We start from the raw sequence: 16,448 nt of genomic DNA, 5'->3' as shown, positions 1-16,448 counted from the left end.
TTCCCCACCAAGTCTCTTTGTGCATTGAATGAATAAAGATGATAATTGGCCTGTGATGTTTATTTGGTGGAGAAATTCATTATATAAAACAGTTTCAGGCTGGTGAAGTAGGCCAGCAGGTAGAGCAGTTGCCTTGGAAACATAAGGGCCAGAGTGGGGATTCCCTTCATGCACATAAATGGCAGGATGGCATACTGCCCACCTGGAATCCCAGTGCTCAGGGAGTGGACACAGAGGATCCTTGGAGCAAGCCAGCTAGTTAGAGCTCTAGGTTCAAGAGAGAGGCCCTTCCTCAACATCTGAGGTAGAAAGCGCTCACAGATACAGAAGCATATACACACACATGCATCTCCCACACACGTGCAAACCAAACCAAAACCCAGTTATTTCCTGGATGCTGCATTATCATACTCTGAAGTTTTCATTCGATGGGTCAAAAGAATGTGAGCCTTTCTGGCCTATGTTTCACCAAGTCGCACAGATTAAGTTCCTGTTGCAAACGCCAAGTCGACCTTCAGCTTCACTCACTCATTATAAAGCATTCCCTTGCCTCTCCCTAAGCCTCCTGCCTTCTCTGGGAGTTTGATACACTGAAGTCTACACTCCAGCAAAATGCAAAATTATCTTGGCAAACAGGAAACGGACTGGAGAGAAGACAAGGGCCATTGCCTTTCTTTTGACCTCATGAGCAGGTCATCTGTCTGGGGACTGAGCAAGCTGTGTTTCTGTGAGTCCTGACAGAACAGGAGAGATCTCCACCAGAGACAATGGCAACCCAGGGATACACAGCAGTGGTATCATGGAAGGAATCTATATCCATCTGAGGTCAGAAGCCAGACTTCGGTTCCCAGCTCAGCAAATTCTCCATTTCCAGTATGCAGGGAACCAAAGCAAAAGTCCTTCGTGGACTGCTTTTCTGCAGGGCTGAGGGCAAAAATGCTGCACACTGAAGATGATCAAGATCAGCCTTGCCACTGGCCCATCACAGGTGTGTTCAGGGAGGACAACGGCCTGGGTCCAGCAGTTAGCAGAGGGTGGAGGGCACAGGGGATCGAGGAACCTAGAGTCAGGGGACAACGGGTTCCTACTGAAATTAGTTGGGTCAACAGACTACAGCTGGGCTGCCTGGCTGAGCATCCCGCCCTAGGGCCACAGAATGCCCGAGGGCAAGTTAGTCATTGTCCCTGTGTCTCAATTTCTTCATCTGTGAAATGAGGCTAATAATAGCACTCACCTGTGGGATGCCTTCGGGGGTTGAATGAGTTATCACAGCCATGCTTGGAAGAGCTCTTACTGAAAGTTCAATCCTTGACAGCGGTACTTCTCAGCTGAAGCCAGGACTGGTATTTGGTTTGTGCTCTGTCCCTACTAGGTGTGCAGTTTGGGGCCAGTCGAACCAAACCTCTCTGAACTCCACTGTGTGGTTTCTGACCTATAAACAATAAATAAAGGATAGCTCTTGCTTATGTAATTAACAGTCCTCATTGCCTGGTTAATAGCTTTACCTCAAAGTAGATGAGAGAACCATGAGATAGTGCTCTGTAAGACACCTTGAAGGCTTCCCCATGCACTTCCTCTTCCATAACAGACTTCAACAGAGAACCTTAACAAGCCAACTCAACACAAGGAGCAGGAAGGGGACATGTGCAGGTGGGGAGACTTACCAGCACGATATGCCTGAGAGCTGAATTGGCCCCAAGAGCCTAGGACTTGGTGCAGTTTGGCAGATGTAGCATTTCCCAGGATCAGCAGGGTTGGGGTACTCCTGGGTCTGCTAAGCAGTCAGTTGAAGCCTGTATATCCTGGGAACATGGAAACCAGAATTGAACAGAAAGGCCAAGGATGCCTGGACTGGGCACTCCCTCCAGAGGTGGCCATTGGGTCCACACTCAGAGATGGGGCAGTCCTGACCTGCACCTTCATGCAGAGGATGGTCTCCCAGTCTGCTTTCGTCCTGTTTGCCCAGCATCTTGACTTCCAACCTCTAAGCAGGGGCTTGCTCAGGTCTAGTCTCCTGGCATTTGTCTTAAGACAGCCTCCTCCTCACCAGGTCCTGTGTGTGATCAGCAGTACATTAAAGACATGAGGCAGGAGAATGACCATCAACACTTGTTTCCCAGAGTCGTCAATGACAGCTGCTGCTTCCAGGCATGGAACAAATCAGAACTGGCCCCACCCAAATCACAAGCCAGTATTTTACTCTCTCAGGTGTCAGAAGCACCAGCCTATGGTTGGAGTTGATTAAAAAGCCAGGGCCTGTTGTGTAGCCTCCATAACCTTTTTATTTCATGATGTGGCCTTTGTCACCATCAGCGTCAATACCAGCACCTCTATGGTGGCCAGTGTGGGGCTGAGGATCACAGCTGTGCTCTGGTCTCCAGGGCTTAGATCCCAGCCTTGCTATGCAGAGGATGGTCTCCCATTCTGCTTGTGTCCTGTTTGCCCACAGAGGCTGTGGAGGAGTGCTGCTTATTGGTTTGGTCATGATGGCTTTCTCTGCCTGCTTTCTTATAGAACTCAGGACCACCAGTCCAGGGATGGTACCACTACAATGGGCTTGGCCCTCCCACATCAATTACTAAGTTTAAAAAATGCTCAATAGGCTTGCCTACAGCCAGATGTTATGACTTTTCCCAATCAAGAAATTCCGCTGGGCAATGATAGCACACACCTTTAGTCCCAGCACTAGGGAGGCAGAGGCAGGTGGATCTCTGTGAGCCGGAGGCCAGCCTGTTCTACAAGAGCTAGTTCCAGGACAGACTCCAAAGCCATAGAGAAACCCTGTCTCAAAAAACCAAAAAGAAAAAGGAAGGAAAAAAAAGAAAAGAAAAGAAAAGAAAAAAAAGAAAAGAAGAAAAAAAGAAATTCCTTCCACTCAGATGACTATAGTTTGTGTCAAGTTGACATGAACATTGCCGGTACAGGCTGGTATCCCAATATCCCCTTTAGGAACATGCCCCCAATGATCTAATGTCTTCCCACTAGGCCACCTCCACTAAAGGATCTTCCACTTCCCAACAGTGCTTCAGGCTCCTATGTAGATTACTTTTTACATGGCTATGATCAAATACTTGACAAAAACACCATAAGGCTCAGGGTTTAAGAGGGGTCAGTCCATGGTTACGGAACTGCACTGATTGGGGCCTGTGGTGAGGAAGAATTTTCTGGCAGCAGGGCTGTATTTACTAGAGAAATAGGGACCACAGATAACCTTCAAAGACTTCCAACAAGATCCCAGAACTCTTCAAAATAGCACCACCCACTAGGGATTAAACACTAAACATAGGAGCTTACTGAGGTGAGGGACATTGCAGTTTCAAACTATTACAGCTGGGAACCAAGCCTTTAACAACTGGGCCCTTGGGGGACAGTCTAGATACAAATTGTAGCAACCTATACAATCTCAATGTTTTGTCCTTCACCCCAACAGTAGCCACCAACTGCCGTTGGTTACCCTTACCATCAGGGGCATCTCTGTGATCTTCACCATTGTTGTCCTACTCCCTGGCCCAAACCTGTCTTCCACCCTTCTGATGGTAACACTCCCATACTCTCCCACCTTCTAACTCTACCACTGTTCCTACCTTCTCTGAATCTCATGTAAATACTCCTTCCACTTTGGGTCTTAGTAAATTGGATAAATCCCATCTCAGCTTAAACCTAACTCTCATCAAAGACATCCCCATGACTGAGCAGCTGTAGAGACCTATCTTAAATATGCTCGTTGGTGGACCTTCAATACTAACACACTTTCGGGGAATTCATGCCACCTTTCTAAAGTGACTTTCACATCTGTCCTCCCCACTCTTGCTGTGAGAACTTTACCCTGGAGGTGGGGGGAGAAGGGGACTATGGGCCATCTATCTTTCCTCCTCCTGAGGTCCTGATGACAAACAGAAGTTTGATTCTGACCAAGTTTCCTCTGGAGGAACCCATGAGTTTCTTTAGCTTATTTACAGAGCATGGATGAGGGGTTACTGACAAGAGTGTGGGTGACCATCAAAGCAGCCACTGGAAAATTTTGCCCAGCATTGATGACATCCCCATAGCTGCACAGAGGGAGCCCTCCTCACCTCTTCCTAGTCTATATAATCTAGCACCTCCTTGAGGCCTCGTGCTATTAGGGTAGACAATTGTACAACTTGTTGAAAGGCATGGCTGGATATTCAGGTGAAAGACCCATGACCCTCTCCACTGCTTCCTATGCAAGAATGTCAACAGTCAACAAGCTGGGATTCTTTTCAAGGAGCTACAGCTGACTTCTTGGAGGTGGCAGCCATTTGGCTCTGATGACAGTGCTATACAGCAACCTCCCAATGAGACCACACTGCACTTACCACTGGAGAACCACCAGCATCAGTCCTCATGAGCCCTTCCTGTCAAGAGGAAGAGACCTCATTGTTGTTCTTTTGTTTAAATGGTAGGATAAAGCTGGAAGGGGGGCCTGCGAAGGGGACCATGGCGGATTCCAGGCAGGCGAGGGTGACCAAGGGGGACAAATACGACAGACCGACAGAGCTTAAGTGAAAAGTTTTATTAGATAGGGGAGAGAGGGGGAAGGAAAGAGAAAAGAGGTAAAGAGACACAGGGAGGGCAGAAGAGAAGAGGGAGACTGATGGGGAATGTACTGTGTATGTTTATCTTATTGATTGTTGAATAAAATACTGTTTGGCCAATGAAACAGCAAGTTAGGCAGGACTAGGAGTCAAAGAGGATTCTGGGAAATGTAGTAGAGAAGTGCTGATCCAGGCAGGAAGTGACATAGCAAGGAGACTCATATTTAAGTGAAGGAGAAACAGGAAGGGCTCTCTTTTCCTCTCCGCTCCTGTTCCAGCAGCACGATGTGATCCACCGGCAAGGAGGGACGCCAATAAGGCATCCAATAAGATAAGTCTTATAAAATATATAGGTTTATGATAGTTAAGACTGAGCAAACAGATGAGAATCCTAGTCATTGGCCAAGCAGCATTGTACCTAATACAAGTTTCTGTGTATTCATTTGGGCCTAACTCGGGTGGGCGGCTGCCATAAAGCTCACATGTGACGGTGGGGCTCAGGCGGCTTTTGGCAGAAAGATTTATCGTAACAAGAGACAGGAGCAGAAAGAGAGGGGAGCAGAGAGAGCAGAAAGAACAGTAAGAGCACATAAGTGGGCATGGGTCTGTCTTATAAAGGGGTCCTTTACACCTGTGTGCAGACAAGTATTCATGGAACCCTGGGCTGACCAGAGTACTGCCTGAGTGCATTCCACCAGGTGACTGGGGCAGGCCAGCATAATGCCTGAATCCTTACACTCATGGTTTGCCATGAGGCTGAACTCATCATTGTCAGTGTTAACCCTTCCTTCCTGGAAACAAGGATTCCCCTTTCCCTAGAGGGGTCACTCTCTCCATTTGGAGAGTCTCTTCTATTGGTGGATAAACATGCATTAAAATCATTCATGTTTTAAGAAAAAGCTCCCTAATGCCACAGTCATGTCTGGCCACCATTCTGCTTCTTGGCATCACCCAGCAAGAGCTGCCTACCATGGTCCAATTTCCCCAGGTCTCATCTATCCACAGCCCCACACTCTTGCACACACGTTATCCATGTCACCACTTCTGTGCAACTTTCCTGAGGTAAAAGCCCATTGACCTTTCCTTTCTCCACGTCCCAGCAGCATTTAGCATGCCTGACTTCTCTAGCCTGATGGAATCTATTAACCAGTCACTTGGGGCTCCTCCCATCTCTCCTCTTGCAGAGGAGAAAATGATCCCGCAATGTATAGGGCCACAGAGCAGCAGTTGCCGCCCTTTGCGGGACATGGAGACACTGACCTTACCTCCATGAGAAGAGACTGCTTTGTACATGCTCTTGACCCTCACACCTCTTCCTATCACAAGCAGGCAGAGCAAGTAAAGAAAAGGAGAGAGGAGGCACCTGCATTGTTACAAGTTTTACAGACTCCCTGCAATGTCTGCAGGGAGTGGTTTATAGTCACTACCCACTCATCTCATTTCACTCCCAAGTACCCAGTTTTACCATCTAAACTGTGGAAAGAAATACAACTTAATGTAACAATAATGTTCACTTGCTAACAGGAGTCAGGAATGCAGAAATGAAGAAAAATTGTCCCTAAAGTTTTTAGTTATAGATGATAGGCAAACCTTGTAAATTTGATGGCAGGCCGTGCAAACAATAGGTCTGCTTTCTTATTTTAGTGTTGAAACCACAACAAGCCAGTAAACACTCATTTCATCTCAAGTCTTGTTGTGGGGCAGATTTATCATCCATACAACAGTAAGTACACATTACACTTTGCATCTTGAGGCACCAAGTTCAGTTTGACTGCACACACCAGAGGAAAGGTGACATTTATGAACTGTAATGGCTTATTACCAGCATGACCATACATATCCAACTCAGCATCCACTACTCAGCGGAACATAATCTTGTTAGGACTGAAATGGGGCCCTAAGGGATTCATTTCTACACGCTGCAATGCATAAAGAGAGTTGAGGTACAATTATGCCTCCGTCATTTAAACAGATTTATAGATGTGTGAGCATCTTGCATGTGTAATTAACTTCCAGCTAGGATCATTTCTTAAGAACAAAAAATAATTTTTAATATCTGCAAGGAAGCCATTCATGCTCTTATAACTACAAAATTTAATTTCTAAAAAACAGCTTTCAAATAAAGTATTTCTCAACCCTAAAAGCCAGAATTTATCATGGGCATAGCCCTGGGCCCTATCCTCATATGCTGAGTGTGTGGGATCAAAGTAGAATCCATGAATTTGCAGCTGTATTCACTTGTTGGAACAATTCTGATGTGAGTAGTATTTGCTTGGTAAATCTTGGTCTAGAAAGAAATAAGAAAATAAAGTGCAATGTAAACATCTATGATCAACCTACCCTATTAACAATGCATTTCCTAGAATTAACTACCTGACAAATTTCTAGTTACAGTTTGGATGTGAAATGTTCTTCCTGTCAGTGTGTGTTCCAGCACTTTGTCCCTAGCGAATGATGCTGTTGAGTGAGGTTGTAGAACCCTTAAGGCAAGAAAGTATGAAGTGGGCCACTGGAGGTCGGTCTCTGGGGCTTGTGTCAGTTCTCTGCATGCTGTTTGCATTTTGATGCAACCAGCCACCTCACACTTCTGCTTCCCACTGTCATGGACAGGAGTAGGTCCCATTGCTATGCCTTCCCCATCATGATGTAAAGAGCTGTTTCACGAACTTTGAGCCAAAATAACCCTGTCCTCCAGCAAGGTATTTCTTTTGTGTATGATGTCACAAGAGGAAGCAACCAATGATGTGTCCTATATGGTTGTTTTTTTTTTTTTTTTTTTTTTTCTGAGACAGGGTTTCTCTGTAGCTTTGGAGGCTGTCCTGGAACTCACTCAGTAGACCAGACCAGGCTGGCCTTGAACTCACAGAGATCTGCCTGCCTCTGCCTCCCAATTGCTGGGATTAAAGGCATGCAATATTATATATATACATATATATATATCCTTAAAAAGATATTTTGGAATGGGACTTTTCCTTTAATCCGATTAGTGACTACCCCAATTGTCATCACAGAACCTAATTCCAGTAACTGATGGAAGCAGATGCAGTGATTCACAGCCAAGCAGTGGGCTGAGCTCCTAGAGTTCAGCTGAAGAGAGGGAGGAACATAAGAACAAGGGGGTCAAAAGCACAATGGGGAAAACCACAGAGACAGTTGACTCAAGCTAGAGGGAGCTCACAGCTATCGACTGACAGCTGGGGAACCTGCATGGGACCAAACTAGAACCTCTGAATGTGGGTGACAGTTATGTGACTTGATTTGTTGGACATGAACTGGCTTTTTGGAGCCCACTCCCTATGGTGGGATATCTTGCTCAACCTTGATTCAGGGGGGAAGGGGCTTGTTACCTCAACTTTAGTATGCCAGACTTTAGTATGTTGACTCCCCAAGGAAGGCCTTACCCTCTCTGAGGAGTGGAGTTGAAGAAGGTTGGGAAGTGGGGGGGGGGTCAGAAGGGGAGGGAAGGAGAACTAGGGTTGGTATGTAAAATGAAAAATAATTTTTAAATAAAAAAGAAGTATCCCCCACCAAAAAAAGATATTTTATTTATATGAGTTTTGCCTGTATGTATTTATGTGTACCACATGTGGACGGAAGAGGACATCAGATCTCCTGGAACTGGAGTTAGAGATAGTCATGAGCCCCAGTGTGGGTGCTGGAAACTGAACCTGGACCCTCTGTAAGAATAACCAGTACTCATATTTACACTGGTCAGGCTAAAGATGGAGCATAGTCAATTTTAAGGTCAGACTGGCTACACAATGAGACCTTATCTCAAAACAACAAAAACACATCCCCGGACTTAGTATTTCTCATTCTTTGCTATCACGTGGTAAGATTTTCACAACCTTGGAAGTATTATCTTATATATTAGATCCCTGGGCTCTATGAGAACTAAAAAATGGCAGGGCAGACAGTCTAAACAAGAGGCTGGTTGATGTCGAAGCTACAGATGACTATCACAACTTCAAAATGTGCCATCAACACTGACTAGCTCCTAGTGAAATCTAGAAACCCAATGTTAGCTACAGCCATTTTCTAGCAATATGTTGACTAGCTAGCTGAATGTCCCCTAAAGAACAAAACTACTAACTCGAATATATTAACTCCCCTACTTATATGTTGCCATAAACCCAAAATGATAATGCTTGGCTTCCCTTTGTATTTCGACTTAGCTATTCTTATTTTAAAAGATGGATGTTTTAGCATTTGATGAGTATAAAATTTCCATTGTGGAAAAAAAAAAGTCAAGAATACAATGGGAAGGAAACAAACATTACAAAGCCAGAGAATTAGAAAGGACTTACCACAGTTAATATTAAGTCTGGTATAAAGTAACCAAATAACTAAATACAATAAGGGAAGGGGAGAGAAGGAGGTATACTATTTACATTCCTAAAGTTTCCACACAATTTACCCTGGAAAGGGGCAACAAAGAATACCTTAAGTAAGAAATGTTAATATAGCCAGGCATGGTTAGTGCACACCTTTAATCCCAGCTCTCTAGGAAGCAAGTTGGTCTCTGAGTACGGGGCCTTTCAGGACTATATTGAGACCCTGTCTCAAAAAGAAGAGCTGGGCATGGAGGTGCTCTCCTTAATCTCAACACCCTGATCTCTGAGTTCAAGTCCAGCCTGGTCTACACAGAGAGTTCAAGGACAGCAAGGGCTATGTAGAGAGATTCTGTCTTAACACTGCCACCCCAAATGTTAATAGTGTCAGATAACATACATGGACCACCAGTAACATTCCTCAAGTTCCAAAGCCCCACTGGACAGGGAGCTTTACCTAGTTTTCCTTCCACACAGCAAGGAACAGTACTTAATAGACCCCTACCCTTCCTTTCACACTCCACTTTCATTCACTAAATTCTACATGTAAATTCAGCATTTGTAGGTCTATATACTGAAGAAGTGACAGTCTATAATAATTAAGTTATTCTTGATATTAGAAGCCAAAATACTTGGACTGATGATGTAGCTCAATGGTCAAATGGTTGTCCCAGTTCTGATCTTCAAAAACCCAGAAAAATTTAAAACGTGAAGTAATGGTAAAAATAATTATAGTATACATAGTAATAAACAGTACCATACATCTCATTAAAGTTTGGTTATCAGTTTAAATTTTTTCACTTGGATATAGTAGTTCAAATTTGTTATACATAGGAAAAGCATTAACCACAAACTACTTTCCCCAAATTAGGAAGTCAATTTCAAAGAGTAACTGGCATACCCACAGATGTGGGCTGATCCTGGCTCTAGGAAAGGCTGGGAATTTCAGCTCCAACTTACTCATCTGCTGGAACCAGAGGAAGTGCCTGTGCATGTACCAAAGTCTTTACAAACCTAACACTGAAGTCAAATGGGAAGATTCCTGGCTTGTAAGGAAAAAGCTGCTTATGTGAAAGACAATTCATTCTAAAAATAATCTCTGGTTATTCATCCCCTCAATCCTTCCAAGTTAGGTAAATGTGAACAATGCATTCACTCTAAAATGTCTTACATACCTGCAGCCGGCTGTTTCTTCACATCTGACAGTAACTGTTACTGCACATAAAATCTACTTTAAAACATTTTGCTTTATACTATAAACACTGACCAACTATCAAGACATTTATGTAGAGGCTGACCAGTTTCAAGACTATGTTGTGTACGGTGGTACAGGAAGTTCAAAGCCCGGATGTCCTGCACCTGCATAGGACAATGGCTTTCATTCAGTTTCCTTTCAAAGCCCACGGATCATATGCATGAAAGCACCCAGACAAATCCAACAAATAAAGATCTTCATTGCTTTTATTTGTGATTCCAGAATTGGACAATACCTCATCCCATAAAAGAGTAAGTGTTCTGATGAGCTCAGATGAGGTTGATAACAACAGAAACAACGAATAGCTAATCAATCACTTGTAAATGGGAGATGGAACATAGGAAAACAACTGGTTGACACCCATCACTTTTTTATGAGGATTAAGGCAGAAGGAAGGAAGGAACTTTACTGTCATGCTGACTGAAAAGAGGCTCTTTGGGGAATCTGGGTTACTGCCTCACTTCCGATTTCTCTAGTTCATATTAAAGGACTCAGTTTCTTTTTGACAACGTGAGTGGAGGGCTAATACAGAAGCCTAAAAACAAAGAGCTGCTGTACTTTCTATTTAGTAGTACTCCACACCCAATTGTGAGCTACCAACCTTTTAAACTACATAGCAGCCCTCCAGTTACCCACTCACCTGGTTATTAATACATCTTCTTGCCTACAGCTATTTAAAGCTTTAAAAAGCAGGCCTTTTGTTTATCAGTGACACATACACCGAATCTCTTGAAAAGTCAAGTGAGAATACAATTCTATTGGAGACATGAGCATTAGAAAGGGAACACCTCATTTTTCACAAAAGCCAAGTTATGTGTAGTTGGTCTGCACATCTCATGTTCCCAGTGGCCAAAGAGCTACCTTGTGTGTCCCTAACCAGATCTACACAGAGAGAAGGACCCATCTAAACACTAAAAGAGTACACAAACAGGGACACCACCAAGAAAGATAATCATAAGGCCATCAAGCAGTGTTTTGTTATTTAAATCATAAGACAGCTTTACCTTTTGGCTTAGCATTAGAGTAAATTAACACAATTTACTTTAAATTTTTTCAAGTATCCTAGAAACCCAAAACTTCAGAAAGAGAAGATAAAGATTAGATCTAGGTTTTAAATATAAAATACAGGTGCAGGAGAGATGGCTCAGAAATTGAGAGTGCCCTCTGCTCTTCTGGAGGACATAGGCTCAGTTCTCATCAACCAAGCTAGGAGGCTTACAACTCCAGCTTCAGGGGATCTGGCCCCTGAGGGCTCCCATATAACATACTTCTGTATAAACACACACACACACACACACACACTAATACAAAGAAATATTTAAATAAAATACATGAAATGCACCAATATAGGGATAAACAGCTATTTACTTTTAGTTCAGCTCACCTTGAACTTTCTTCAGCCTCCTGCCTCAGTGTCCTAAGTGCTAAGAGTACAGAAATATGCACCCTGACTATTCAAAGGTAATGCTCCCTCACACAGGAATAATGAGGATGCCTTTTGACAGAAATGCCTTTTTCTTCAGACCAAATTTGTGTTTTCTTTAAACACTACCTCTGCACTGTATGAAAAAGAAATCTCAGCAAGAAATAAATCTACCACAGTGACTATCCTCCAAAAGGACGAGACAATATGAAAAAATAAAATTTACCATTTATTTCTTTGTTACACAGATAATTCAATGTGACCCATACCATCTTGGTCCACCCAGTAAGTTTTTTTGCCATAGTAACACATACTACTAAACTGGGTCATGAGTCCAACTCAGGGTCAAGTTTCTCCACTTTGATGACTATGTCTGGGTCTAGGGCAGCAGCATCTTGGTGAGCCTCTGTCTCCGTCTCTGTCTCTGACTCTGATTCTGACTCTGACAACACTTCCTCCTTGATCTTCATGGGCTTCCCACCAGCCTCCTCCTCATCATCTGAAGACTCGTCAAGCTCCCATTCATCATCGATGTCCATCTCAAACACCCTCACATGCCGGAGGTTTGAACTTAACTAATGAGAACAAAACCAGATGAATACAGCTTAAATCAATGGCTTAACAAATACATTATTTGTCAAAGAATTCAAATCAGAAGCTTAAATCAAAGGATAGCTTTACAGGAGTTATATTCTTAATCATTTACTGCAAAGCTAATCAACTCAGCTTTTGCTTTATGTAAAATGACCTTTACATAAAACAGTTCGTAAGATTAGCAAAACCCAGAGTCATTTTTACCTATTTAGTAAGGTTTCTTAGCATAAGAAACTAATGATCAAGGCTACTACATATTTATAATTAACAGAAATAATGATTCATAAAATGACACAAAGAAAGGGCCTTGTGTACCATGTATCTAATGAAGGGTCCACAGAAGCAAGGTCACACCCTGTGTTGTCTGCAATACTTACCACACAGGACACTTTTCGAAGGCCATTCCCAGCAACATACTGTGCTTTCATGCTTTCCAGGAGCCTCCAGTGCTTCTCGAAGTGCATGGTGCGTGTAGGAATAATGCTGCCCTGTTCATCTAGCCTACAGAAAAACAACCACAAGTCAAAAGGGAAATCTCCTCCCTCTCATTCTCAATAGAATTCTAGCAGCCACCACAAAAATAGCTGTGATAAGATATGCTGTAAAAACACTGCAATGCCAAACACATAGAACACCAGCCTAGTTAGGGTTTGATTTTATTTCAAAGAAAAAAAATAAATGCATTTTAAAATTAGAGAGAATCTAGTTACTTAAACGTCAGAGTCAACTAAACTCACCTCTTATAACAGGCCACATATTCTCAAAATGAACAATGAAGCCCTAATTTGGAAAACACTAAATACAAATCTAAATCAAATTCCACTACAAACTAAGGCTAACAATGCCCTTGAAAATGGAACAAAGCCACCCCATTCTCAGAAATCCTTCTTCATTAACTGTTAAACAAAAGGAACAGGAAAGTTAGTAAAGTTTGCATCAATACAAACAAACAACACACACACAAAGTGAGCTGAGCCTAGCACACAGATCAGTAATCCCATAAATTTGGTAACATGTGAGATGAGAAAGAATCACAAGTTACTGGGTAACAGAATGAGTTCAAGACCAGCCGGGGCAACTGAGAGAGACTATCTCAAATAAAAAGAGGAGTATGACACAGGCCTTTAATGCCATCACTCAGGAGGCAGAGGCAGGCAGAGTCCTATGAATTCAAGGCCAGCCTGGTCTATATAGTGAGTGCCAAGCTAGCCAAACTACACAGTGAGACTCTGTCTTAAAAAAAAAAAAAAAAAAAAAAAAAAAGTCTGGAATATAACAGTGTGGTAGAGCACTTTCTTAACACATGGAAAACCTAGGGTTCAATTTCTAGTACAACACCACCACAGAAAATCAACATATCAAGTAGGAATATTTACATTTAGCTGCCTCAATAGTTATCCCTACCAATTAAAACTCTATTATCTGGCATGGCTAAACAATAAGAATCCTTGATATATATCAAAATATAGTTGCTAAGTAAGCATGGTAGCTCACACCTTTAATCCCAGAGGCAGGTGTGTCTTTATGAGTTCAAGACCAGCCTGGTCTACATATCAAGACTTTGTCTCAAAACAAAATGAAAAACATAAACAAACAAAAACACAAATACCAGTTAACTGTTTGCTAGCATGATGACATACACCGTAGTCTTAGCAACTGGAAGACCAAGGCAGGAAGACCATGAGTTCAAGACCAGCTATGGGAAGGCTTTCTGTAAGAGGGTAAGGAAGGAGGTGGCAGGACAACCGAAAAGCTTCTGTCCTATGAGGATGACAATCTCCTACTGAGTCAGTTACCTTGTGGAGTAAGTTCCAGTGAACTGATATTCTTCAGCATCTTCACTGTTATACACTAAGGACAATGGCAACTGAACCAAGATCCTGTCTCTTCCTTCTCGTCCCATCGAGTCTTTAAGGATGACTGTTACAGTTTCATCATCATAAAACTGGGCATCTAGACAACTGTAAGTGCTAGAAGAAAATGTTCTGCTAAAACAAAATGATCATGACTACTAAGAAAACATTACATGGATCACTTCATGCTGGTAACAAGGTCAAATAATAACTTAAGACATTGACATTCTCTACAAGGCAATTAAAATACCCTTAGTTTCTATTAAAATTAGTAAATTACCTTCTATACTATTTTTTTCCAATATAACCATATCTTAAAAATAGGTAATCATGAGAAAAGAAAAAAAAAATCTGTGAAGTTGGTTCACAGTTCTAAAACACCTGACATCAATGGCCAGGCCTTCTGTCTACTAAGATTTCACGAGTGGCACTCATGCCATATTTTGAAGATAAAAATAAGATTTCACATGTGAAAAACAGACATATCTCCAAAGATTACTTAAAACACTGAGTAAGAAAACAGAGTGAGATAAGACCAGCCAGTGGTCAGTGGCTCTTCCTCCACAAAGACTCAGTCCTGGCTTGGTTGCTACTATCCTTTTGAACCCCAAGAAAACCAAAGAGACAAACATCACTTCATTCTGTTGCTGCTTCAGGGCAGTAACAAAGGCTTCAGTCTCACAGGACATCTGCTTCCTGAAACATATCACTTCCTTGGTTTAGAAGAATTTCAGGAAAGCACAGCATATAAGGACACACAAACTCCTGTGGGGCTGTAAAGTTCTTGCCTGTTCTAAGTATCAGCCTGTAGGTATATATTATAAAGAGCCCTACTTCTCTGTGGGAAGTGGGAGAACACTTTCGCCCGCCCCCCATCTCTAGTCTGACACCTTCCCACCCAATAACTAGAATACACAAAACCCCCACCCCAGGACCTATGTTTGTCATCTAAAGCAGAGTTAAGACTTACCTTCTTCTGACTTTTTCAGCTGTGGCATATGTAAAGCTCCCAAATTTAATACCAATTAGTCCATTATTTACAGATCTTGAAGAAAGAAAGGAAATAAAGAAGAATTTATGGAACAAACTGGATAGTCAACAACCTAAACACTTGAAAAAATACAGATGGCAGATGAAAAACATTACACTTTTGCTACAGAATACTGCTATTTGAGCTATACATACCAGGATAAATCACCTTGGTTAAAAAATCTCATAGTTATCCTAGTATTTAGATATTTGCTAGGCAAAGTGGTGCACACCTTTAATCCCAGCACTGGGGAGGCAAAGGCAGGTGGATCTATTGATTTCCAGGCCAGTTTGATCTACATAGTGTGTTACAGGACAGTCAGAGCTACATATCAAGACTATGTCTCAAAACAAACAAACAACAACAAAAAATAGTAGTTAGACACTTAACTAAGGATATCTGGAAAGGACAAACTATTTCTCTATTGCTGTTATCTCAACTTCAAAAATTTTCCTTTAAACTGAGATTTAACACCATTTAAGATGCTAATGGAACTGTGAACTTGGTTTTTCTTTAGAATTTCAAAATAAGTTTCTGTGAACAGAGCCTCCCATTTACTGAAAGACATTATTAGCCCAAGATGAAAACCTTCTATAATATACCCAGAAATGTGACCATGAATGTCAAAAAGTCCTTCCAATAGAATCCTGATTCTATTGTCAGATTTTTTTTTCTGACCCTAAAAAAGGTCAACATACAATATCTATGTATCATAATCTAGAAGGAATTACACAGGCTTCTAAATCAGTATTATTACCTTAATGATGTGAAAACTACAACCGAAAACAGTTAAGAAACAAATACAAAGTCATGAGGTAACTTCACTAAAACATGAGACAGGCTAAAGATGGCTCTGCAGTTAAGAATACTTGTTGCTCTTCCAGAGCAACGGAGTTGAGCTCCCAATACCCACATTGGGCAGTTTACAACTGCCTGTAACTCCAGCTTCAGGGGGTCCAAATGCCCTCTTCTGGTCTCTGCCCACACGTGCACATAAACACACTCGTGTGTGTGTGTGTGTGTGTGTGTGTGTGTGTGTGTGTGTGTGTGTGTGTGTAACAAATCTTTTAGAATCAAAAACACTGGAAGGAAAGCTGTGTGTTAATTGTTAAAAAATAATAAAATCATATCTCTGCAATTTCAAACTTCAGATTAATACTTACTGGGAAATATCAGTATGTCTCCTTAAGATGCACATTTTATAAACTGAATCTTCTAAAATAGTAAAAAGAAGATAATGTAGATTTGAAGTTTTATTATTCCACCTAAGGAACAAAATTTAATGTCAGGATATGGTATCAAGCTGCCTAAGGTTAAAAACATAGTTATATTGTTCATACAGGATGAGGAAGAAACTTACAGAAATGGGAATTTTAGCAATCTGCGGGCAGAGTCCATACTAAAAC

At 42.0% G+C, this 16,448-nt stretch overlaps 1 protein-coding gene and 1 long non-coding RNA gene across 4 annotated transcripts in view; both read right to left on the bottom strand.

Annotated features, from left to right (window-relative positions):
- LOC103161152 overlaps positions 1-4,578 on the bottom strand; it is a 35,918-nt gene extending 31,340 nt beyond the window's left edge. The window contains exons 1-4 of the long non-coding RNA XR_003479414.2: positions 4,338-4,578; positions 1,912-2,053; positions 1,665-1,802; positions 1,235-1,432 (exon numbers count right to left, since the gene is read on the bottom strand). This is a non-coding gene — a long non-coding RNA (uncharacterized LOC103161152). The remainder of the gene's footprint in view (positions 1-1,234; positions 1,433-1,664; positions 1,803-1,911; positions 2,054-4,337) is intronic.
- Positions 4,579-11,775: 7,197 nt separating this feature from the next.
- Anapc4 (anaphase promoting complex subunit 4) overlaps positions 11,776-16,448 on the bottom strand; it is a 30,867-nt gene continuing 26,194 nt past the window's right edge. The window contains exons 23-28 of one of the 3 annotated variants that reach the window (XM_027386954.2): positions 16,403-16,441; positions 16,206-16,307; positions 14,983-15,057; positions 13,956-14,147; positions 12,537-12,660; positions 11,776-12,140 (exon numbers count right to left, since the gene is read on the bottom strand). In XM_027386954.2, coding sequence (XP_027242755.1) covers positions 11,892-12,140; positions 12,537-12,660; positions 13,956-14,147; positions 14,983-15,057; positions 16,206-16,307; positions 16,403-16,441 — 781 coding nt within the window. In that variant the 3' untranslated portion in view covers positions 11,776-11,891. The remainder of the gene's footprint in view (positions 12,141-12,536; positions 12,661-13,955; positions 14,148-14,982; positions 15,058-16,205; positions 16,308-16,402; positions 16,442-16,448) is intronic. The other 2 variants (XM_027386955.2, XM_027386956.2) reach the window with 2 other exon arrangements.

This window comes from Cricetulus griseus (genome assembly GCF_003668045.3).
Source record: "Cricetulus griseus strain 17A/GY chromosome 1 unlocalized genomic scaffold, alternate assembly CriGri-PICRH-1.0 chr1_1, whole genome shotgun sequence".
Lineage (NCBI taxonomy): Eukaryota > Metazoa > Chordata > Mammalia > Rodentia > Cricetidae > Cricetulus > Cricetulus griseus.
Note: the sequence above shows the minus strand (reverse complement) of the source record. Positions and strands in the feature narration are given on the sequence as shown.